General features: G+C 42.9%; 1 protein-coding gene across 5 annotated transcripts in view; it reads right to left on the bottom strand.

Moving 5' to 3' along the window:
• MOB2 (MOB kinase activator 2) overlaps positions 1-25,808 on the bottom strand; it is a 110,620-nt gene that overhangs the window by 4,401 nt on the left and 80,411 nt on the right. For 4 of the 5 annotated variants that reach the window (XM_042038393.1, XM_042038391.1, XM_042038390.1 and 1 more), the window contains exons 2-3: positions 5,756-5,916; positions 4,436-4,529 (exon numbers count right to left, since the gene is read on the bottom strand). In XM_042038393.1, coding sequence (XP_041894327.1) covers positions 4,436-4,529; positions 5,756-5,916 — 255 coding nt within the window. Of the gene's footprint in view, positions 1-4,435; positions 4,530-5,755; positions 5,917-25,472; positions 25,658-25,808 lie in introns of those variants that run through there. The other variant, XM_042038389.1, reaches the window with a different exon arrangement.

The raw sequence follows: 25,808 nt of genomic DNA, 5'->3' as shown, positions 1-25,808 counted from the left end.
TTGCCTTTCCTTGAAAATCAAAAAAATGAATTATGCAAAACTGGAATTAAAAAGAAGAATCATTCACAGTAAGGGGATAAATCCAATGACTGTCCTGTTGATTAGAGTCATGTGTTTTCCTCATGTTTCAGGTGCCTTTGAACAGATTTCACAGCCCTTAGGGGAAGAGAGGAGCCCCTGACGTGCCATGAACATCTCGCACCTGGTACACGGCTTCCACCCACGCTGGCATTATCTCCATGAACGAGATAGGAGCAGTCTGGGGCCATGGAAGGGCTCACTTGGGCACAGAAGCCTAATTACATTCCACCACTGGCACTGTGACAGCACAGTCCCATATTAGGGAATGGATGGGAAGCAGAAAGGACAAGAGGATGAGACCTAAAGGCACTTCTCAAAAAGCTGCAGATTTAAATTTCCCCAGTATGGAGAAATATGAGGTACCTGCAGCTCCGTTCTAAATCCCAGGGAGAAATGACTATGGGTTTAACAGAGAAGAGCCTGCAATGCAAATAATGAAGTATAATGTGAAATCACAAACAAAATCACAATACTGCATCTTAATATATGTATGTATTTTATCTGTTTTTCTCTAAAACATTCTGGGCTGGTGTTGATGACACAGAAGCCAAGGCAGAACAGAAGTTACACCAATACCTGAGCTTCTGGAAGGAGGGAAAAGCATATACTGTGGAGATTATTTTGCCTGGAAAGGAAGTAGAGACAGTCCTGCTAGAAATACCAAAAACCAGGCAATATGAAGAAAGCAGGATAGAAAGCCAGAGGCAGGAATAGTGCTTGTCAGCAGCTGAAACAGCTTGGATGGTTTCATAGGGGGTAAACAATATTTGGATGGCAGAGAAGAGAAAGGAGACATCATGTAAAACCATACAGCTGGGGGAACTTAAATGTAAGAAAATGTAAAACTTACAAGTTTGATTTAAGCACTCTAGGAGGAAATACCCTCCCTGTACACAGAGACACTATGGGCAAGGTAAACATGAGAAAGGAGACTAAGATTAGAAAAATAAGAGTGATAAGCGTTACCAATTAAGGGATTTCACTGGACCAAAACAACATCTTGAAAGATGGGCTTCCTGAAAGTTTGCATCCATCTTTGATTTCTGCCTCAGGAGTTTTGTAAACTCATCCTCTTATGTACAGCACTTACACAGGCTCTTATTTAGTACACTCACTGCAGCGCTTTGAGGAGTTTTACCCAAGTGTCAGCTAGGAAAGTTTACAGGCTCAAAGTGCTTTAAAGCTGGTTTGTGTAATAACAAGCTATAAAGCATACTAAATTTTAATAGTAAATACTGTGTTAAAATATAGTACCTGCTTTACAACAAGTGATAAACATATTAATGAGCAAAATTAAGTAATTCCCAAATTTATATTCATGTCACTCTCATTAAAGTTTGAGGATAACTGGCCATGATGGTATTTCTCTTGGCATTATCCCACCTTGCCAGCAAATGCTTCCATCTGTTCTATGCTGAGACTAAGTTTTGGTCAGATGTCTCCTAGTGACCATAAGCAGAAAAACTCCTCCTCGCTGAGTGCAGATGGCTGTGCTATCTCACATATCTGACAGAGGGCTGAAAGCTGCATCTGTCTGCAGTTTGTCAGTTGGCTGCAGCTTCTCTCAGATGTTAAAACCTTACCTCAAATATTTCACTGCAACCAGTGATTATTGTGCCAGCAAATACTTTAAATTTAGGACTGGGTACTTGCAGTGCAATCTGAATGTCAAGAAAGTTGACAAGCAACCAGTTCTCAATAGTTACTTGAACATCTTGACCATAAATAAAAAAAAGCCTTTCTTAGGCATGACCAGAATGGTGTGATCCAAAACGTATCATCAGGAACTGAGCAGGGAAAATATAAAAGTGGAACAGAACGCAGACTTTCACATGGAACTACCCAAGGAATCGCCATGGGAAGAAAATGGCGAACTGCACCTTAATTCCAAGGTACTGTAATTCTGTGGCAATCTTACACAGCCAGATGCTATTTTGTTCCAAAGGCCAGGAACAAACAGATCATGGCCACAGAAGGCTAAGCCAGGAGTGTCCATCAGGTTCATCAGCAACTGACACTAGTGTTTAGGTGTCTCTGTACACTGGAGACAGGTCCAAGGCACAATGGTGCTTTTCCAACTCAAAAAGCACATCTTTAGCTTACCAGAGCTAGGAAAGGCAGAACAAAAAGATAAGGATTTGGAGAATGCAATTATGAAGGGGGCCCTCAAAGCTGAACTGTGCTGAGGTGTGCAGGCAGCTGATGTCACCTCAGTGGCTTTTTGATAGACCCACACGCTTGCTAGAAGCAGCCTCCAGTTTGCAAACGTGCATCAGCCATCTGCCCCCAAGTACAGCAAGGTACCGAAGTTGTTATGGTTTAGCTAAACACAAACTGTTTCAAGTGCTTCACCGAAGTGTAGACATACTTCCTGTTATTCCCAAATAGCACCATTTTTCAGTTTTCCAAAACAAAGGATAGGAACATTCTGCTATCAGTCGTTACCACTAAAAATACAGTCTACAGCTGGAATTGCCTACAGGCACTTCCTCTCTTTATTCTGCAGCACAAGGCGCTTACAGAGAACTCTCGTTTAAGGCTCACTAGAGCAGAATGGAGCAACACTAATGCAGGCTTCCTATCACCACCTTCTTTCAGCCACTATTTCCCACCAGGCAAGTGGATAAACAGTTACACTCAGTGCTTGGGACAGCCAGCGCCACATCAGGAATTTAAACATGAGCAAGCTTGGGAACAAGAATCAACAAAATACTCATCTTACTGCTCACCATTTCTTATTTAGAGACGTGCTGTCTCCTTTTGATAAAATCTGGGTCCAGCAGAGATTTATTACTTTCTTTTCCAGCTTGGTTTCAAAGCCTCTAGCATAGCTTTAACTCTCTTCTGACAGTTACCATTCCAACTTTTACATGCAAAAAATACCCTCCATACACTTTGCATGCTTCTGAGTGCTCTCAAAGAAAGCCCCTGATATTAATTTCAAGTGTACAAGATAGCCCAGTGCATTAAGCAAGGCTTTCCTTCTAAGAACTATGTAATGCCTGTAAGATACAATACATAGCTATGGTTCTGTTGTGTACATTCCCTGGGATGTTTGTTTGATGTACTAGGACATTAACTGCCCAGTCGTCTCTTTTAAAATCCATCTCAAGTAAATTAATCCCCGGAAATGCAAGAGGAGAGAAGAAAAGAACTATCAACACATGTTGGAGGGAAAAAACCAAAACCACAATAGGCTTATTCATACTTGACTGGGTCTCATATTCCATCATGTTGGACTGTGCTCATCAACAGCAGAAGTTTATGGTAACTTTTTCTTATATTCACACTGTACAGTAACACTACAGAGCTTTCTTTCAGAACTGACAGCTAGTCAGTGTTAAAGTCTACTACGTTCTAGAGGCGGAAAAGTGCCAAACCAAAACGTTTTCCTTACTCTTGCAAAGCTGCCGCCACTTGTGTCCTCTGTGCCCAAGGTCTCAGGCAGAGAGCCTGTGGCTCACATCAGGCTAGAAGTTACCTACCAGCAGCCTGGTGCTGTGTCAGTATTCCAGCTCTCAGAAGCACCCTCTGAGGTTTTCACAACTCTCTTCTCCTGCCCTGCCTTCTCTGGAACCCCAGCGCTATAACCACTATGGACAGTCCTGCCCTGCCCTTGCTGAGGAGCACACTCTGTGCAGGTACCTCCATGAGCAGCTGCACTGCAGGCTCAGGGCTGAGCTCTGCATGGCAGGGGCACAGTAAAGGACATGGGGACCTGTGGCCCAGACAGGTGACACTCAGAGACACAGCATGACCTGACAACCCCACGGCCTCCCTCAGGCCTTCTCAGCTGTGAGAGTATAAAAGCCCAGGGTTTCCTTTGTTTGGGGTCCCTCTGTGAAGGCACCAGATCGGGCTGTTATGAAGTTATTTAGTTACTGTACCAAGTTAATTTTAAGGATCTGAAAGTCTGAGACTCTGCTATGGAAAACCTGGGTCAAGCCAGTAAGGAAAGCTGGGCTGAGCGTGGGGTGTGTAGTTGTGAAGGGACCTTGGTCCCACCTCAAGACTGCCAGAGTGGCTCCTGGATGGTCAGACAGGGATGTTTCCTTAACGCTCACCTTTCCCTCTCCCCCAGGCACACACATGGTCATTTGCCTCTCTGATCTGACCTTATAAAACCAGCTCAGACCACTCAAAGATTCTCATCCTTCTAGTCCTCCACAAAACCAGATTTCCACCACACTTCACTGCTGAAGGGAGAGAAGAGGATGCACAGCTGACACGTTCTCAACAAGTAGAGACCTGCTGTAAAACACTTGCCCAATGCCATCCAATACCAGTATCCTCCCCAGGCAACTCTGAAGACATGGAAACCTTGCATATGTAATAAATGAAAATACTGACTTACGTATTGCACACTGCCATGGTCTGACATGACTCTCCTGTACAGAATTCTGAGATTGTACTATACTGTAAGTTGATGTGATGGAAGAAAGTTGTTGCTGAAAAATAAACAAAGGAAAGAAATTCAGAAGTAAAATACTTTCAAACACTGGTTATCCTCCAGATGATTACTTAAATAGAGCAAGTGAAGCAACTTCAGTCTTGAGCTTGCATACAAATTTAAACATGATTTAGCTAAATGAGCCTAATGATGAACTGCAAAACAAAGAGGTATACAGAATGAAAGCTCTTGTTTTGATTTAAGATGAAAGCACCATGATGCATTAGCTCTTATTACTCACAAAGCAGCAAGACTGGAAAGTGTCTCCATCATCAGCCTCACCTTTACAGTAGAATGCTATAAGCTGAAGGCAAACAATTTGCTACGTTCTTTTGAAGTCAGACTTAAAATGTACACTGGCTAGAAAGAGGCACTATTAGTTTTCACGACACATCTCCTTCTAAAAACAACCAGCAGGAAACCTAGTACACTTCTACTTTTTAAAAATCTCCTGAGATAATTTAACTTCTTAATACCTCTCATGGGGCACCTCACTTTCTCTTAATGAGTCTCTAAAAAACTTTCCTGGTGTGCAGTTTAAAGTAGTTTCTTGCTACTACCACACAGTATTAGAAACATAAACAAGAGTGGGCCATAGCTGCAGAGAAACATAAACAAGAGTGGGCCATAGCTGCAGGTGAGGACTGGCAGGAGAAGTCCAGGGGAGTAAATCAGGGCTGAAGTGCACAGGTACAGCACTCACAGTAGTTGGTCACATCTCTGATTTTCAGCTTGTCTACTGTTTAAATCCAGTGTAATTACACCAAAATTTGGAAGGAGTAGGGAGGAAAAAAATCTAGCCAAAAGACTTCTCAACTTCTTTCGGCATAAGTTGCTTTACATGTAAGCCTTTAGAAACAACATTTTTACAATGCTTCTGGAAGGTCAGTAGCTTGAGTCAGAAACATGCAGAACCAGCCAGTTCAGCAAGCAGTCAATGGGAATCTTGATGGTTCTCCAAAGAGCATCAAAAACTGCAATGCCCTCAGTGCCACAGGGAGGGAGCTGGAAGGAGGAAACGCATCAAGGCTTTCATGCTGCTGAGCACAGCTGAGCTGTTCGTGAGACAGCTTAATTACCACTCAAGGTACAATGACATGCATTACACAGTAAGCATAAATAGTCACTGAGTGTTTCTCTAAGCACTGAAAACAGCAAAAGAGTGAATGAATGGCCCCTTGAGCATGGACAGCAAGCTCAGAGCTGTACGAACACAATACTCACTGTTGCTGGCAAGCCACTCGTTGAGGTCTATTTCCCGTGGTAACATCACTAGTTCCTTAAATTCGAAGTCGGTAATTCTGGATTTTGTGTATTCTGGCTCTAGGTAAAGTTTCTTCTCTTCCGGTGCTGGCTTTTTACCATTTGGCTTTCCCTTGGACTTCCTGGAAAAGATTCAAAAAGAGAGAAGTGGGGTTACCTCTACTGTTGAACAGCTACAGAAACCTGAAAGCAGCTGGGTCACCCAAACTCCTGTATTTGCCTTTACACTACTCCTTCTGCATTCCCTCCCCTTAGCTTCATTTTGCTGCTCCATCTCCACTGCCCTTTGGCCAGATGAGATTGCAAACTCCTGGGAATACATTGGTCTCTCCTCAGGCCTGTGAACAGCAGTGACTGTGCCTGAAGGAGCCACTCTAATGTGAGGACCAACAACCTGCTGCGCCACACAGTTCCTGATCATCTGAGAAACAGCAAATTTGGCTGCTGAAAGAACAGAGCCAGAAAATCTGGTGCTGCTCATTCAAAGCTACAGCATTCCTTGCTCTCCAGCCCTATTAGAAGCCTTCTTAAGTGAACATCTGTGACTGATAACCACAAAAACACCTGTTTTCTCAATTTCAGGGATACCTGGGACAGAAAGATCTGAGCTCGTGTTTTTCTGAAAACCCTTGGAAATCCAATGCATTGTGAAAGAACCTTCCATTTGGATTTATAAAAGCACAGAAACCACATTCCATAAAACACACTTATCTTCATGGCATATTGTGACTTTTCATCTCCCTTTTGTAAAGTGTTTGCTGAAATCACTAGAGCTTTCCTCTCACTTGTTTTTAACTAGACTCTCAACCCAATCCAGGATCAGGGATTCAGTAGGACTTCAGAGGAAGGACAGTGAGTCAAGCACTTTGGTCTTTTAGGCTATGTGGTCAAACATCCATGTGTTCCTACAGTTAAAAAATCTGCCTAAGCAGAGATGGAAGATCTATTTAATGGTGAGTGACAATCATAGGGCAATACTTGCTGTCCATTATCATGTGAATACAAGGAAGAGATGCCAGTTCGTTTTTAACGTCAGGCTGTCTTGGTTAAAGTGATTTTTAGGGACCTGTAAAGCCAAGACAAGCCCACCTTTGCAGATGACTGCATTAAGTTTGCTGTCAAAACTCATTGAGATCTCATCCAAAGGAAACAGACCTCACATTTCGGCTCTTAACACACTTAAATAATCTTCCAGCTGTGTTCCTGTCTAAGATACACGCAGGCTTGATTTTTACCGTGAGGATGTGATACACATCTTTCCTGGAATGGTATTTGAAGTGTCACTGCTCTTCTTAAAGAAAATATGGTTACTCATTTTTCTCTCTTCATGGGCTCTTTACTGATCTGTTTATTAAACACATCTTCAGGAAGATTCATCATCCACATAATCCCTACCAGAGCAGGGAGAGACAGATGCGCCTTCCGCAGGAAAGCAGCACTCTAACTTGGGACACCAGCACTGCCAGTGTTCACTGTCTTAAACCTGTGCTGATTCTTTTCACACTTCTCTCTAACGAGCAAATTAAGACTAGAGGGACTTCAGAAAAGCCATCATAAAGGAAAATCAAGGAAAACTTGGTGATAGCAGCACGATATACACTTACAGCCTCAAGATGTATTTACACAGATGTGCAGAAAGCGCTGCAGGTGTCTGGCAGGGAACAATGGTCACAGCTTCTCTCCTATGTTAATGAAAAAGGTGGGCTTCATGGTTTAAGGGAGGATGCCTGTGACATCTTTTTAAAGAGTACAACATAGAACATCTTTCTAAAGAATACAAATACAGGATGAAAATAAACTAAAGCCAGTATTCCTGAGGATAAGTTCGGCACAAGAGCTGTACTCCTACGCATTTCCTGCCATGTCCTTTTTCCACAGCAGCGCATTCCAATCCAAATGGAGCCTGCAAGATCTGTCCCTTAAGTTTATTTAATGAAGTGAACGGGACTGATTCTCATAACTGCTCCATAAAGGGATGTTTTAGGACATGAGAATTCAGCTGTTCCTCAGTGCAAGGCTCTTAATACAGAGGGGTTGCTTGCTTAGATTAAGTTCCTAGTTGTCAGACTATTCCTGTCTTCAAACCCTTGCATTTGCTACATTTAGTGGTTTCTGGGTTTGGTTTGGTTGGGGGGGGGAGGGGGGCAAGATTCTAGCATTCAAGGATAAGTTGATTTTTTTAGGAAAATTATAGTTCTAGTAGCAGTCATGCAGAAAATACCTTCAGCTTCAGAGACTGGTTTGACAAACCGCATTAACCACACTCAGGGGAAAAAGTTATCAGTGAGAAGTAGTCTGGATAGAGTTTCTGTCTTTGCTATAGTTCAGGACAATTAAACCAAGGGCCCCAGGTTAGGGCTGTGCCACATCAGCTAAGAGCAGTCTGCTGTAAGGAGGAGGAGGGAAGAGCTAGACAAGGAGGCTATGGAGAGACCACAGAAGGAAGTAAGACACATGAGGCTGAGGCAAGCCTTCCATCACATGGGAATGGGTGGGGGGTACCTCATCCTCTCTTCCCCATTTCAAGAGAATAAACGAAGATTCAACACTAAATATATTTCACAAGTTTGCTCTTGCAAACAACACTACACTGTCCTTTTGCAAAATCCAAAGCCCCTCATTTTCACACAAATGTCAATTCTGCGTTAGATCAGTACGTGCAGCCACTTTGAGTCTTTTAAATAGATTGTGTCTTTCCACAACTGCCTTGTGCTGGAAGTGGAGCACTTCAAACAAAAGCTTCCTGAAGAATCCAATTTCTGCTTGTTTCCAGAGCTTTCGCTCAGTTTTAAAAGAACCTGACTCTTGGGTATCATCACAGAACCTGCAAAATGCCCAGAATCACTGCTCTCAAAGGATTTATTCACAGCACTGAAACCTGAATGTCAAACTGCCATGTGCAGCATGAACATCTTGTTAACCTTTTGCAGCTCCTGAGAACTACAGCAAGACCACAAGTTGTTTACACCAGCACATTTTCATGACCTGCATGCAGTGCAGCTAGGACACGACATGGCCCCAATACTGTAAGTACAAACTAAAAAAAAATCCAGCCTTAAAAATGTCATTTGAACTGGACCATGTATCCACCCCAATTAGGCAGAATTTAGGTTCTACTGACTTACTCAAATTAATTGAGTCATGCTCAGTCTAGGCTGTAAAACTGTGTGTTTAGTTTGGGAACTATCAATACCCACCCATAGTAAAACATTTTCTTTTCAAACTTACAAAGCTGGAGCATACAGCAGTATAAAAAACCCCCCCTGTTTTAGAAACACAATTACATACGATTAAGAGTCAACAAAGAATACTTCCATATTCCAGATAAACCAAAGCTCATTCATTCACAATCACCAGAATTACCAAATAGTGCAAGGTTTAGGAGTGAGCTTCCTTCCCTGTGCTCGCCCCTACCTCCCAGTTCACTGTTGTTTCAAAGACTTGTAAGAACACACCAGCTGGACTCAAGTCCAAAGGCACAAAATGAGGCATCCATTATTTTCTTTTTGTGAGCTCTTCTCATTCAAGACGCCTTCCTTAATTTTTCATTTTATGTTTAAAATACACAAATACAAAAAACGTCAAGAACAGTAGAGTTTCACTGTTCTATTCAGGAAACACCAAAATTCATCACCTGTAGATGACTGTTTATTGGAAAACATAACTAAGTGTCATCCAAGACCACAAAAAGAGCACTACTTTTCAAAACACAGCTATAGGCACCTCAAGTCCTGATTCATGTTTACATGTGTCTTTCTTCAAAAATGAGAGAATTCTGCTTAGATTTGTCTTAACGTGTCCACACCACATCAACTGTATCACCCAAGCAGCTGCAGAAGTAGCTCTTACGCAGCAGGTTGGTGGTCTGACCACAGCTTAGACCAAATCCTGTCTATCGGTGCTTAACTGCTAATTAAGGAAAGAAACATCTTTAAGGAATCCAAGGAGACAGCACTCCAGTTTTTACTGACAGGCAAACCAGAGTACAAACTAATTCCTCAGACAATTCCCAGGCTAGGTCTGCCTTTGGTTTTAGGCACTCAATTGAACATGATGCCACAGGCCAAGTCACACCCACAAATAAATTTCAGAGAGGAAAAAGTGATGGCAAATGGCAGAAGGGAGATCACTCGCCCGAAGACTTAGAAGAAGTTTCAGCAAACTGGCTCCAGGCCAAGACTCTACATTCACTAATGCTTCTAGCAGGGCTGCCAGACCTGTCAGCCTTGTGTCCAGCTAGAAAACACATCAGCAGCAAGTTTGCCTGGATTTCATTGCAGAAAGAAAGGTGTAAGACACTCCACCAAGTGACAGCCCACTGATGTTTTTTCTCTAATCTAACTGCTTTGTTAAGATCGAGTAAAATTGCCAATTTCCCAGCTTGCTTTCTTATCCCACATCAGTTAATAAAGATCCTCCTCTAATCTTTCTCTCTCATTTCCTTCTTGATCAGATGCTCAGTAGTTTCGTGGTTTAAAAACCCTGCACTTCAGAGTCTCTTCAAAGCACCATCAAGGTTTAGTTTTAACACCATTTTGAGGAAGTGTTATTCCCATTTCACAGCAGAAACTGGCTGTAAGGTTCAAAGTTGATTCACGGTACAAATGCTAAGTATGTGCTTCAGTGTAAACCAACACAGTTTGTTTGGAAAGAAGCACACATGAAGCAATCTGATTTAGCTGAAGAAGGACCAGAGACCCAGTGTCCACTCAGTGGATATGCTTCATAACCTGATGTAGTTCACATCACTTTGGAATCGTACCAGGCATCCATGGTTCTGGTCACGAACATCTATTTATTACCAGGTTGATCGCACAGAGGGAATACTACCAATTTATTAAATGCTAAACTTCCCTAAACTGACCATGCTATTTTAAATGATTTCCATCAGTTCAGGATTCCTTTTTTCCCAAAAGAAACCAGCCCAGCTATAATAATTTCTTGCTGTCTCCAGCAAGCTGTGCAGTTTCTTACACTGCATCTGAAATTGCAATCTCTTCAAAGATAATTGATGATACTTTGATCCCCCTCTCCCATCCTCCACACCAAACTAACTGTCCTTGGGATGAATGGCTGTTTACATTTTCTTTATGAAAGTACATGTTATCAGTGGGTTTTCTCTTTTTAGTGTGGCATATTAAAATGGAAATAAGAGTAACTTTAGAAAGTTAAAAAATTTATTTAAAAACTCTGTAGTGGTGATGACCAGAGCTGCAGGCTAAACTCCCATCACCCTGTGCCCTCTGGATCATGTAGCAGTTTCAGGTTCCAGCCAAGTCTCAAACACACCAATTTCCATTGGAAAATTGACAGAACAGGTCTGACAGGCCTCACATGGTAAATCTGTCTCTGTTAGCAAACTTCAAAACTCACAAGCCATCTCAAGTCTGTGAGGATGAAAATCACCACGGATCACAAACCTTACAGGACAAAGACACATATTTTGTGATTAATATGGTGTGGTTTTGTGGGCTTTTTTTAGCAACTGACCCTATTCCTTACGTAAGGTTAACTGCTATAATCCTAGCAATCTGCATAAATTCAGAACAATTGGCTGTTGCCAATCCAGCTGTGACATATTCCATTAGCCTTGGCGAGAGTACAGCCCCCAATCCACAGCAATGCACGCAAAAAATGGCACAAAAAGAAAAAACGGGTTTAAAGAAGATCAAAACAAAGATGCCCACAGAAGGAGTACCAAATGATATTAAAAACATCACTCAAGGGTTTGGGGGTTATTTTCAAGTAACCTGGCTTACACTTCACAATTTGTATAGTTCACAATCTGGAAAAGTTTGGGATTTAAATGGTGCACTCCCAACTGAACTTTTACAGGGATTACTGTCTGCAACAGCAACACCAAGTATACCTCTATGCACCGAACTAGTATCAAACTATCTGGGCCTTCAATTTTTTTATCCTGTAATTTTTTCTTTCTTTTTGAAGGGCTGTGTTTTAAAACACACTCCACTACATGAAGTGTTATAAAGTGAAGTATTTCTACCAAAACCTGCTTTCTTGGCACTCTAAGAATGGAGGTTAGCTTCTTAAAAGACAAAATTAGAGAGGCAGTAAGCCAACATTGTAGCACTGTCCTTCAGACGAAACTTTATGAACACTGTTTTTATTTTTCCAGTGAATAAGGGTTTAGAATTCAAAATTAAAGGTGTACTGGATGTTTGCATTTTACCTTCTCTCCTCTTCTTTGGGCAGGGAGTCAAAGGGAATATGAGTGAAACAGAAGAGGGAGTAAAACACATTAAGGCAAAAACATTCCAATATTCAAGGTCTCTCCCTTAATGTACTCCCTTGGCAGAAAGGAAAACCACAGTGATTTCAGCCGTGCACAGAAGGCTACAGCTTTGTAAGGTAAACCAGGTCAGCTGCTCACAGATATACTCTTTACCTTTATGGGCTTTTTATGTGGCCCTTTACTGGAAAGAAATTATCAGTTAATTTCTGGTTACAAATGTTCTACGTAAGCATGGGAGTCCTGAATCCATTCATAGCAGGAAGGAAACAGTTTTATGAGCTAAAATTTATGAGCCCAAGTGACAAGAACAATGAAGAAGCAGGTTACGCCAGTTCTTATGGGTCAGGAACAACTCTTGAAGGCTGTCCAGTTTCCTACCCAGCAGCCCACTGCCTTTGCTCCTCAGTTAAGAGCAAGAACTGGAAGCTTAGAAAGGCTATGGAGCTTAAAATCCCTTCTTGGTAATTCAGTGTCTTTGTTTACTTGTACAGCATGCAAGAAAAGAGGAATAACAGCTTCCTCCAAACATCAGTCAAGCTGCCCTTCCTTTGAGACTAACGCCAAAGACGATGTTTGCATTTCCCCTCTTTCTTTAAAACAGCACAAGATTAGCACCTCTGGAAGTTCTTCTGCAATCCCATGTCCTGTTTTAACCCAGATCACTGTTAAGTCTTCAGCTGGAAATGCCACGTGACAGCACACCCAGAACACAAATCCTGGACGTACACATCCATGTTCAGGATTGGGAAAGAAAAGAACATCAGCATGGGAAAGGAAGCTGTGCAAGGTATTGGAAAGCAAGTCCAAATCCCAGTGCAGCATTCAGTACAATTGTTCACAGATGGCTGTGGACAGTGCTTTTCTCCAGGGCTGCGCAAGGGAAGGAGACGAAGCTTTTTAAGGCAGTCTCCATTCCGATCTCCTCTTGCCCCAGGTCTCTGACAGACCTCTCTGACCTCAGCTTCATTCCTCCCCTCTCCTGCCCTGTGTTAGCTCCAGGGCTTGGTTGCTGCACAGGTCTAAGGGGGCTGAGCAGCATAAAGCGTCTTTGGCAGCATTTCTGGCCCTGCTTCTTCATTTTTGTTCTGTTTTTAAAAGTTACTAATAGTTTATTTAAGAGGAGGAGGAAAGAAGAATGTACCCTACATGCCAGGGAAACTTTTTCTTTGGGATTCTCATAGTGGCTCCTTGCCTTAAAAGGGAATCTTTGCTTGGCCTCCGGATGCTCTGCTGTAAACAGTCGGTGCCAAGGCATGGCAGGCATGCTAAGGATGACAAGTGCCATAACATTATTTCATAATGCTGCTTCTCAACAGAAAGCCCAAAACATTCTGTAGGGCCAGACTGAGTTCCAACTGGTGCTGCTGGCAAAGTAAGGAGAACATGGGGCACCTGCACCATGCCATGTCTGGTGCATCAGGCCTTTCTGTTCCTTTTTGTAGAACTCCCCACCCACCTACTGGTGAAGGGGCTGGAGCTCAAGTCTTACAAGGAACAGTTGACTGAGCTGGGGTTGTCTGGCCAAGAGAAAAGGAACCTCAGGCTACCTTATCACTCTCTACAACTACCTGTAAGGAGGCTGTAGCAAGAAAAGGTCTCTTTTCTCAGGTAACAATGGATAGGACAAAAGGAAACGGCCTCAAGGTATAGACTGGTATTAGGAAAAATTTCTTCACCAAAAGAGTTATCAGGCACTGGAGCAGGCTGCCCAGGGAACTGGTAGAGCCGCCATCCCTGGAAGGATTTATGATGTGTGCATGTGGTTTACTGGCAGACTCAGTGACCTCAAGGGTCTTTTCCAACCTAAACAGCTATGATTCTTCCCACCTCTCTGATCCATCACCTCCCAGCACAAGCTCAGTGTTTGCCCACAGTGGTGTGTCAGAGCATGCTGAGACTCCCAGGGGTTTGTCTGCTGGCGCCCAGGGTCCCCCATCTTGTCTCCAATGCAGCTCTGGGAAGAAGGGCTGCAGAGGCAAGGCCAGGCATGCCACAGCTCAGTTAATGCTACAAAAATGCACAGAGCGCATTCTTGTGGTAAAACACGCTGTGCTGGAGTTCCCTTTCTTCCCTGGGCCTACCTGCCAGAACTCCTCCAGCAGACTGAACAGAGGTGTCCAGCTTCCTGACTGCACAGTCCTTGCCATCTCCAGGTTCCTCTCCAGATAACACACTTGGGACACCAGGGAAGCCATGTCCAATGGGATACAATCCTTATTTCTAGGAGCCAGTGACATAATTTAGAAGAAACTATTCACTAGAAGAAACAAAATTACCCAAGCCATACCAGTTGTTCTTCATTTTGAAATGTTCTCTTTTACCTTGGTGCCAAAAAGCCCTCACATAAACCAACCAGGAGGTGCCAGCAGGAAGGCTCAGCAAGATTCTTTTCTTAAGCAACTTACTACAACCTAGGCTTCTGGCATTTTGTGGAATAGGAAATCAAAAGGACAACTCTTTCCTATTTTCAGCATCTCACATGGAGCCAGATAAGGTCTGTGGTAACAGAGACTCAGTAGGTCACAGACTAAGTGTTGTAACAATTAATTTACCCAATGCTTAGAACAAACCACACACCAGAGCACTGAGTCAGAGGTGCCCAAGTCCTGAGCCTGGGACTGACATGGAATGGGGCCTTTTGTTTGGTTTTGTTGGTTTTTTTTAAGTCTCCTGTTGGCAAACTGTCTGAAATGAAGCCAAAACTGAGCAAAAAGAGGACAAATCTCAAATCCCTGCTTGAGAAGGTGTTTCATAGTATACTCTCCTGTGCTTGCAATTCCTCCTCCCCTCGAAGATCCTGGTGTGGGGACAGAAGAGGCCACCCTATGCTATACTGTTTAGGACATCTCTGCCCAGCCATTCAGCAGCTGAAAACACAGGCTGGAGCTCTGATCTGGGCTTTGTCTTGTTAAGACACAGCTCATTTCAGTCCCCAGGCAAACACTCCAAACCCACCAGGCCCATACACAATACCAAGATAAGGATGCTCCTGTATCCTTGCCTCCCTTAGAGGAAAAATGCCATTAGTATTCAAGCAACACAAATGCTTCCTCATCATCCTTCACTGCTAAATACACTCCCATAGTGCAGCTACACAGTAGGCCCAGGATTCATTTCACCAGATATCTGCACATGTAAATGTTTACATCTCAGCTAGTTCTCCAAGGGCCTCTGGAAACCAGCAGAGATAACAGTTCTTTCTCTAAAACAAAAAAACATTGCACTCCAAGGCAAGAGATCTACAGCACACCTTACGCTTCTTTAAATAACACACACAGAGGAAGGAGAAAATTGGCTCTCAGCTGAGAGCAGACAATGGCAGGGACAGCAAGCCTGGTTGTTACATGTGCTGCAGTGGAAAGGTCACCCACGGAGCCTTGAGAACAAGTGATCTGCACCAAGATTTGAAAGCAAGTTTTGAGGTGGCTTTTAACACCTTTTTCACTCTGGGGAAGACAAATATAGATCTGTCAGGTTTGTTATTATATTCAGAGCAGCATTTTTTCAGCAGACAGTTTGAAATTCGGGAGGCCAGAAATACTGCTTGCTGAGAACAAGGAAGAACAATGTAATTGACAAAAAAACCCTTTTATCTCTTTTTTAAGATTTTTAAACTCTGCAAATTGAAAGAAAAATTTAACGTACTGTAGTAAAAGCACAAAAAATTTCAATTAACATATCTATTCCCCATGTCTTTTCTGACATGTCTATTAGTTTAATCAGTAATTTATTATCCTCTAATCTCCTACTGGAACACAGAGTTATTTTGACTTTTACGTCATTATTAAATTCAGGTTTTGGCAGCAACTGCTTCTCCTGGTTACTCTGATGCAGCCCTGTTATCTCTAGATGAGCACATCCAGTACCCTGTGGTGCACCTTTGCGGGGAGGGAGTTCACCACCAGAGCACATAAATCACTGAAGGCACTGTTATGTCCCAACCCTGATGAAGTTTGTAGAGCTGGAAGACTGCAAAGATACCTTTTTATTTCTAAACCAAGCAAATTTGATTTGGAAACCTCATAGCCTTGTAAATGTGGGATTTCACAACATAGCTTGCACAGAGTTGCTTTTCAGGATGGAACTGTGCTTTAATTGCTGGGAATTATTTCACCATGGCAACCTGGCCTCAGCAATCAGACTTCTCTCTATATAACCCAAGATATACAAATGCAGACAGCTTGCTCTGTTCAGAGAGTACCAGGGTGCAGACAAGTTTCTCTGTGTAAAAAAATGGATTAGTTTCCTCACTGCCTTCTTGCCTTGCAAGCTCTCTTTGTATGACAACAACCAAAAATGATCTGACAATACAGGCTAGTTTTAAGTACCACTGTAGCCTAAAGAAAACCTGCAACAGCAAAACCATGTTAGATATGCAAGTCAAGCTCACCCACATACTGCGTTTTGGAAGATGGGTGCATATAGTGTCTCGTGTACTTATAATCTGAAATTACAACTGTTTAGGCACAAAAAGTGCCCTGCATCAGAAGGATAAGTTAGGTATTCCTCTTGGGAAGAGACTGAAAATAAGTTCATCACCTGCCTTCCTGCTACAGTTCCATCTTGGAAAACAACACCTATATGTAATCACACATTAAGAAGGATTTCATGTGATTTTTATGTGAAGCTGAAGCCTTCACATAAACTTTGTCTGCTTTCCATCAGAAAAAATGTGGTTTAATGGGATAGAAATGTGCTAGGGCACACAACTGAGAGTGCACACGGAAACACAGGTAAGAACAGAGCTACTTCAAACATCTCAGCTTTCTTTGCAGGAGCTTCAGTACACAATACATACTCAGATACATAGCATAGGGGAAAGAAAATTTAACTTGTTTTCACTATTCATAAGCAATTTTGCAGGCCTGCACCTGTCACCTCACTTTCAAAGCATGTGTACTAGCACACACATGTGCATCTTGTGGCACTGAGACACACAGCTGGGGGGAATTCCATCACCTACCAGTCATTAGTTATTGAGCAGGCTGGGCAAAGAAATACCAATGTGAGGAAAGCAACCCCACCCGAAATTTTCATCCTCTGGATCAAGCTCCACAAACTCATCTCTTACACTTTAAATTAACCACAGCATTTTAATTAGGAAGATATCTAGAAAATATCATACGTCAAGGTCAGTTCTCAATGGCAGAGATCAAAAATTATTTCCCCCCCCTTTTGTTAATATTTTGGCTTTAATTTAAACCACAGTCAGTTCAGGGAAGTCCCATCTCCCCTGGTATGCCTTAGACCAGATCCTGTGAGGGCCTTTCAGTTTTAGTGTGAACTATCTTGTTAAAAATTGAAGTCCATAGTTAGAAGGCATAAATTGTGTGTCTCCTCACAGGGCAAGAAAGTCAGTGGTAAAAGGAATCAAAGCATTATCTTAATTACATAACTTTCATTAACAAATGATATGTACAAAACTTTCACTAGAGTAACCATGCAGTTAATTTTTAAAGATTTTTGACAGAATGATGCAATGCTCTGTTCAGTTTTGTCAACCACAGCACACAGCTGTTTCAGAATTTCTTAGAAAACAGCACATTGAAGCTTTTCTATACAACAGAGGAAGGGAAAAAAAAAATCTATTTAAAATACAAACTCTATGGATTCATAGGCCAAAGTAAAGAACATATGAATGACTGATCAAAAAAATAGTAGGATGGGTAATGGTTTAATTACTGGTACAGTTAGAGCACTGCTAATTAGCTAGTGAGACAGCAGTGATTCCCAACCCTAATTTATTACTTTTCCAGATACACCACAGGAGACTGAAAAGCAAGTAGAAACACCTTTACAGATATACTGATCCACTAGCAACCAGGAAAAACCCCATAGATATACTCAAACTTGTAATGTTACCTCCAAGGGCCTGCTAAAACACAAATTCAGTCTTTTAATTAAAGGCTGAAAGCACAACCAAGGAACTGGTTAAGGAAAACCAGTAATTTTCAGAACCAAATACTAAAATTAGATGAACAGTTGTGTGCTGAAGTTGTTTCACTCCCTTGGCTGCACGTGCAAATGACAAAAGGATCTTTAACTGTTCATGTGGACTTGCAACTGATCAGTTCATGGACGCTGAGAACAACACTTGAGACATTGCTCAAAACACAATGTGAGGCCACATTTCCACCCCAGCTTTTGCAAACCGGAGTCACACCTCAAAGCAAGGCATGGTTATGTGTGGATTTAAAAATGTACTGGTTTGAATGACATACCTAGACATGAAAAAACCTTTCTATGCTGCAAAACAACAGAAAAACTACTATTTCAGTTGAGACAGAATAGAATTTCCCCTCTGTCCCGCACAGAATGTGGTCTCAAGACCACCAGCTTTATCTTTTCCCTGCATAGGTTTGCTCTGAAGAAATACATCAGTCACATCAAACTGGGGACTCTGTAAAGGAAGGAATCAGCAAAGCCTCTTTATCACAATTTCCCTTTTCCCTGTTGTGCTAAATGTATCCTGCTGACAGTCAGCACTTTCGCTGTAAGGCTTTGGTGTTCTGAGCCTGGGATGTGTGGACACATCGGACTGAAGAGCAGATCTGGGTGTCTGGAGTGTGAGTGGAGCCACCAAGGTGCACCTCATGTCATCTCACCTCTGTGTGAAGTTACATAAACCACCAATGAAGAAACCCAAGCCTTCTTTCCTTCAGTAACTCCATGTACTTTGGATGGTGTGCCAGGACTACTTTTTCCAGATAGCAAGCTAAGAATTTTAATATTTTCACTATCTGCCCTTCTGAGGACAGCTGCACTCACTGCTGATTTTTCCTTTTTTAAAAATAAAAGGAATCACACAGACATCCACAATGTTCCTTTCACCTGGGGAGCATCTGCTGCTACCAGTTCCTGCTGTCTGAGCAAAATCATTTCTAAACTTATTTCCGTATCAGACAGAAAAGAACTTGCAAAATTAAGAGAGCAGCATTTTCTGACAAGCTCAAGCAACCCGGCTTCAGTGCTAATGGGCTCCATTCACTCAAAAGAAGTGGGGTTTTTCTTCAGAAAGCTGGAAGAAAGGGTTAATCCATACATCCAATCCCCTCCCCTTTCCAGAGACTAGGTGCTGGCAGCTCTTAAAAGAAATGCAACATCTCTTCTCTGACAGCAATTCGCTGAAGTTTAAGATTCTGTTGAATCACACAGCACCAGGGATTAAGAAAAAGAATTAAAAAATCCCCCTCAACAAAAGAATACTTTAACAAACTCAATTTTGGTGCAGTCACAGAGAGATGTATGATAGAGGAACAGATATATTTTGTCTTAGCCATCTTAGAGACAGGACAACTGACAGGAGATCGCATTCCTAACACCACACCTCTTCAAAAAAAACCAAAAATGGCAAGAGAAAAGCTCTTCTACAGAGGATTTATTTTTCTCCTAAAAACCTACCTGGTAAAGGTCTTGGAGTGCACAGACATTTGAGATCCCAGAGAACAGCAGACAGAAATTGTGTGGAATAGATAATTTTCCCATAGAGAGCAGCACCAGAAACATGGGCTATTGCAACATAGGAAACAAAGAGACAAACCAGGAACTGTAGTCATCTCCCAGAAGGATGCATGTTGCACACTCATACTTTGCTCATATATAAACTGAAATAATCTTCCAGACTGAAACAAGAAGCTAAAATCTGGAACAAATCCTATAATGAAACAGATGCATACCAAGAAAACAAGATAAAAGAAGGGTGAATAATTTCACAAGTCTGAGATTACAGTCAAACCTATTCTTTGTAAAGTGTCCAGGAGGCATCTTCAGTTAAAAAAGCAGCATATTTTTGCCTCTAAACAAGAGGAAAATGCTATTAAACCTTGGCCAGGAGCCCTTTCTGTACGAGCTCTGGAGACACCTTAGAGGGTTGTTTCAACACAGAGAAGAATTTTAGCAGTGCCCTCCCTCTGGCTATCGCTTCCCAGAATGTGGAACACGCAACCAAAATACAACTTAATGCTGTAAATACCTCTGAAGAAAGACACCAAGTTCTTCATTAAGTTAATGCACTGTACATGGTTCACCAATGTTCACAAATGCCCCAGGGTCATGACACTCCTGCAGTGAACACAAGTGAGCAGGCAGACGACTATCCCAAAGAAAGAGAGGAGTGCCTAGTGTGCTGGACCCACCAGTGAGACACAGAATCTTTCCAGAGCACTGCTCCAAGTTCTGAGCTCCAACAAGAGCCCCAGTCATGACATGGCCTTGCCAGAGGTTTCTGACAGCTTGCAGTGGGGCCGAACATCAAGCAGAGCACTACAAATTTTCTATCTACAGCCAGAAGAGACTTTGCTACCTGTGTATGCTGGGAACACCCAGCACATGCAGGGAGAGCCGCCTCTCCAGCGGGCACATCCCAGCCAGATGAGTCCACCAGGCTGGCAATGCCACCCAGGCGTGCTTCCTGCAAGCCTCTGTCCCGACGACAGGACACTCACATCAAAGAGCAATCTCCACAAGCACATCTGTGCTCCCATACACACAGAAGAGCCACCGGAGTCCCTCCTGCCTGGTCACCCCTTACCAAAGCACAGGATGTTACTGCCCCATAGTGTCACCAGTTCTGAGCAGCTGAGAGTCCCAAAAGGCCATCATTGAATGAGGAATCAGCTCCTGTTACAGAAATATTCAGCAGGACACAGCATGACAACTACTGATGTCAGTTTCCCTGAACCATAAACATTTTGAACTATTTCTGTACAAAGGAAAGTTGTGGGACGGAGAAAGAAAAAGAACAGGATAAAAATAGCCAACGTGGCTCTGAAGAGCATTTTGCCTATAAGCCCCTTTCCCTGCATACTGTCCTCCCTCCCTTCTCTTCTGCCTGTCCCAGGCCTTTGCATTAATCAGATTAGCCAGTGTTAAACAAGGCTCTTCTAATTACTTTCTAATACTGTGAACTGGACTAAATTACTGAAAAATGTTTCTGCCTAAATTAGAATAAAATAGGATTGACTTTTTAAATATTTGCTTTAGTCCTGCTGATACATGCAAGCATCACAGACAACAGCTGTCTTCAGCCATGGGAATCCAGGCAGCAGAGGAGAAGCTCCTCTGCTCCTACCCATCTATGTCCCGGTTCGTGAACACAAGACAACCTTGGCTGATCACCTAAGAAACAGAATGCAGTGTCAAAATTAACCTGGTTTCTTCCTCATCTTGCTATGAATTGAGAAATAGAGAAGGAATTTAATTAAATTTTTTTTTTAAGTGCTGGCTATAATATAGCAGCATCCAGAATGCCAACTCAAACTTGCTAATTTATCCAAATGAAACAATCATTATCACACTATCACTGAAGACAACTTACTACACTTTTGAAAAGCACTTACTCAAAAAAAGAGTGGGGTTGGTTGTTTTATTTTTAGTTGGTATCCAAATCAAATCCCTGTAAAATGCTGTAAAAAGGGAGGCTCTTAAGAGAAAGGGAAGGTTTAACTGATCTATTCCCACACTCATCCGGTAATGTGCGTACATGTAAACCATCCTGTAATTTATCAAAAGACACTACACAATGACATCACAACTCTGTAGCCTGCATCATTTCTCTTTCTCTGTATTCCTGATTAATAGTCAACTATCCCAGAAGGACCCAGTTTCACTGGAGACTTAAAAGGAAACACACTGACTAGGAAGCTGTACAAGGAACAGCCTATGAAAATCACCAGCACAGCACCCAAAGTGTCACAGCACTACAAACACACTCAAGCAGCTGAATCAGGACTCAGGTACTGGCACAGGCAGTGAACATTTTGTCCTGAAATCAGCAGCATGTGGCTCCGAAAAACACTTATGGCTGGCTCTGTTACCCGCTGGGACTAAAGACAGGAGAGATCGCAGGAACCAGAGTCTTCCTTCCACTTGTGCTGCTTGAGGCCAGTAAAATGCAGACTTTTGCAAGGAAGCCAACAGGAATCCATGGTGCCACAAGAAACTTGGACAACTAATGAAATAATGCTAAAAAATAGAATAATATTCCAAGTTTTCACATGATACTCTGCCCTTTCTCCTTCCACCTCTCTCCAGAACCACCAACTCACAGAAATTAAAAAAACAAAAACCAGAAAAACTGCATCTATTTTAGGTTTTTCTTCCTCTCTAATTATGGGCTAAATAATAGCACAATTCATTACAGAAAAGGGGAAAAAATGACATTAACGTATTTCAAAAACATATGAAGCAAAAAGAAATTAAACAGCCCTAATTAAACACCGTGTTAAGGAACTTTTCAGCTATGCTATGACTAATTTAAAGAGGAGACGACACTTTTCTATTGGTGTTTCAATTTTTTTTAATCACTACAAGTATGCAGCCTTCGTCCCATCCCTGAAGTGTTAAACACAGTTTACTAACCAATATGATGAAAGATACAAGCATCTCCGGAGTTCTTCATAGCTGAATCACTAATAATTTAGAAGAGCAATAAACCTAACTGTAGCTTTCATAAAACATTAATTAGAGAGACTGAGAACACATCTGCTGCTTTTGTTACATTTTCCCCCCTTTTGGGTTCAGCTGTCTTTCCCCCATGCTCTTTTAAACTCTTCTCAGGTTCCCAGGACTGCTCTTCTCATGAAGTCTTTCTGCTTCCTCACACCTCCCTCCTCGTTTCCTCCATGTATTGATTCCTCCTCTGGCAGCTGTTACTATCAACACATGACACACAAACACACACACACACACACACACTATCCCACCACCCTGCCAGCACCCAGCAGGCAGGAGGACCTGGATCCACTAACTAATGAAAACAGCTTGCATGTTAAAAGCTTCAACTGTGTTAGTTGTACCTACACACACTCAACGTAAATAACACAACAAATCTTCTGTGAAGAAGATCAAACTGATTAAGTATTGTACAAGAACAACTGAGCTTTATAATTCACAAGCAGGAGAGAGACAGAGTGGAGGCAGTTTAGAGTGAACACAGGCATTCTATCCCTTGTCCATTGTGAATTTCTGCAATTCCTTGGCAGGCTGTGGAAGGCTGGGAGGAAACTGTGATCATGACGGTTCCCAGTTAGTCCTGAGAAAAGGGCTTAAAATGCAGTGGCCTGCTCATAACACCAGGCTGTGCATAAGCAAGATATCCTTTGACCTCATCACCAAGCCACTGGCAATGGCCTGATCAACAGAAGACAAATTACTCCATGCAGTGTTTAGCATTGTATAGACTGCAGGAAACTCATACAGAAGTTTCAGGTGGCCAAGCTTAAAAGTGGTATTTAATACCTTTATTCTGAAAGAGAAGGCAAGATGTTTGGGATACATCTCATTTAACTTCTTATGACTACAACTTATGTATTACCATGTGAGGTGGCCACTCTGTCAGGGTGGCATTGCACCTCTGCATTCAAACACAGGACATTTAAGGTCCCTGTTCTTTTCTACCAACAATAATCTCAGCTCTGGATGCTTCTGTTCAGAGAAATCCCATCACAGCTGTCGCCAAGCCACCATTTTTGGCCTAAACAAGGTCCCATGTGGTTCCTTCTTTCACCATCGCTGACTGGGCTCACACTTTCTTAAGCACTAATATCCCATTTCTGCAGTAAGGAAACTTTGATTTAATGTAGTATTTACCTGGCTCCTCACCAGTGCCTGTGCTCTCACACTGCCTGAGCTCTTTGCAGACTAGGCTGAGTTTATGTTTTACAGAACAAAGCAAGATGATGTAACACACATAAGGTCAGATAAGGCATCCGAACCAGATTCAAGATGAGAAATAAGAGAACCAGTCTGGCATCTAAAGAAAGTTTTTGTGACTTCACATTTCTCTCTAACCATGAGCAAAAGGAGATAACCCAAAACAAAAAGACACATTAAAAAAACACTCAACTACAAAATAGTAAACACCCCCACTTAATAACAGCTCGGCAAAATCAAGTTATGCTATTAATTTACAAGTCCAAAACATTTCATGTGTGACAACAATATTTTCCTGCTTTCATGATAGTATTATAGTACGCGTAGAAAATAAATCTTAAGATGAAAAGCAAATAAAATTATACAGAATTTCTGCACGTACTCCAGTAGGAGAAAGGCTGAGGTTAATGTTACATTTTTTAAAAAGCATGCGCTGAACTAATCAAAAATATGCATTTCACTGCTAAGTCACAAGAACTTACCTATACTTTAAAATAAACTGCCATAGATGCTTAACAAAAGGTCTGGCAATTCTTCTCCACAGAGGCACCCATCTATTTACATCTGGGAGTGCTGCCAACAGAACAGCTACCAAAAACTTCAAAAGGTTCACATCATGAATAGCAAGCCGCTGGCCAAAGGATTTTATGATATGACCAGCTGTGTAACACCATATTGAATTATAGACACTCTGCCCCCCAAAAATGCACAGAAAGGACACTAAACCCATTAAAAAGCTGAAACTTCAATTCTTTAAACTAATGTTTTCCACAGGAAAGTATTTTCAACGGGGGGAAAAAATCCCCAAAACTGTAATACCGGACTTCTTTAAGAACAAATCTAAGCAGCTGTGCCCATCAAGGCTGCTTCAAGACCAGTGAACTCCTCTAGCTGAAATCCCAGCCAGAGCTCAGCTGCTGTGATCAGAACATTCTGCTTGAATAAATGGCTCCCCTAAACTCGCTTGGGGAGAGACATGAGTCAACAGAGGAAGAGAGGGATAATGTTTCTGTTGACAAACATTTAACAACTGGCAACAGACAGTAGGAAACGGGGACGAACGAAAGCTTGCCAAATAAAGTTATGCTGGAGGAACAAGGCTCCTTTTTGGAGCAACAGTGCAACTCTGCAGAGATCCCAGAAAAATATCTGAACACAACTAAAATAAAAAAGCTACAGTTGTTGAAGAACGAGGCTGCTAATCCTAATATTTGTGGTGACGTTTTTCCCTGCCAACCAGAACGGGTCAGAACTCCTCCGAATCAAATTACTGCACATCCTTTGCCAAAGAGTCTGGTTTTGGTCTCAGTAGTCATCCACGTCTCAGTGTTCACACAAGCCCTTCTGAGCTACATGAGCAATTTTTTCCCCTCATCTTACAACATTTCTGTAGAAAGCTTGCCAAAGCATATGTAGCATCTTGGTCAGATTCCTTATTCAGGCAAGCCAGGACCTTCGCTGTCTGCTTACGTCCTGGAAATTCAGTTCTCATGAAAGCGCTAACAAAACTTGACTGCCGTATTAAGTGAGAACAAATATTCCTCTCCAAGCGCTTATTGCTGTTCCAACTTCCAGCCTCCCCGACCGCTACACAAGACCCAGAGGGAGCCAAAAGCAGCGTCCCTCCGTCCTCCGGAGAAGAGCGGGGCTGAGGAGCGCCCGTCGCCCCGGCCGGAGTTTCCACTCGAGCTCCAGCTCCCTCCTCTCCCGGGCAGCCCCGTGGGCAGCCGCCCGCCCGCCCGGCGCCACGGCCACCGCCGGACCCGTCCTTACCGCAGCACTTTGCCCACCGCCTGCAGGACCATCTTGCAGCTTAGTCCGGGCTTGGGACTCTGGGCGAGCACGGGCCGTTCACCGGGGAGGCTGCAGTGATCCCCCACCATGGTACGGCGGTGCGGAGCGGAGCAGCGACCGTGGCTCGCTCGGCCCGGGCTCCCCGCCGCTGTCCCGGCCGCCCGCCCCCGCCGGCCCGGCCCCGCCAATGGCGCTGGGGGCGGGAGGTGCCGCGGCTCCTCCGCCCGCCCCGCCCCGCCCGTTCCCGACCCGGCGCCGCCCCAAACCCGCCCGAGCAGGGCCCTGCGCCGCCCCCCGCACGGGCAGCGCGGCGCG

The sequence above is a fragment of the Corvus kubaryi genome, unplaced genomic scaffold, assembly GCF_017639235.1.
Source record: "Corvus kubaryi isolate FWS band 111438036 unplaced genomic scaffold, C.kubaryi_AGA036_p1.0 37392, whole genome shotgun sequence".
NCBI lineage: Eukaryota > Metazoa > Chordata > Aves > Passeriformes > Corvidae > Corvus > Corvus kubaryi.
This window is presented reverse-complemented; position numbering and strand designations above follow the sequence as displayed.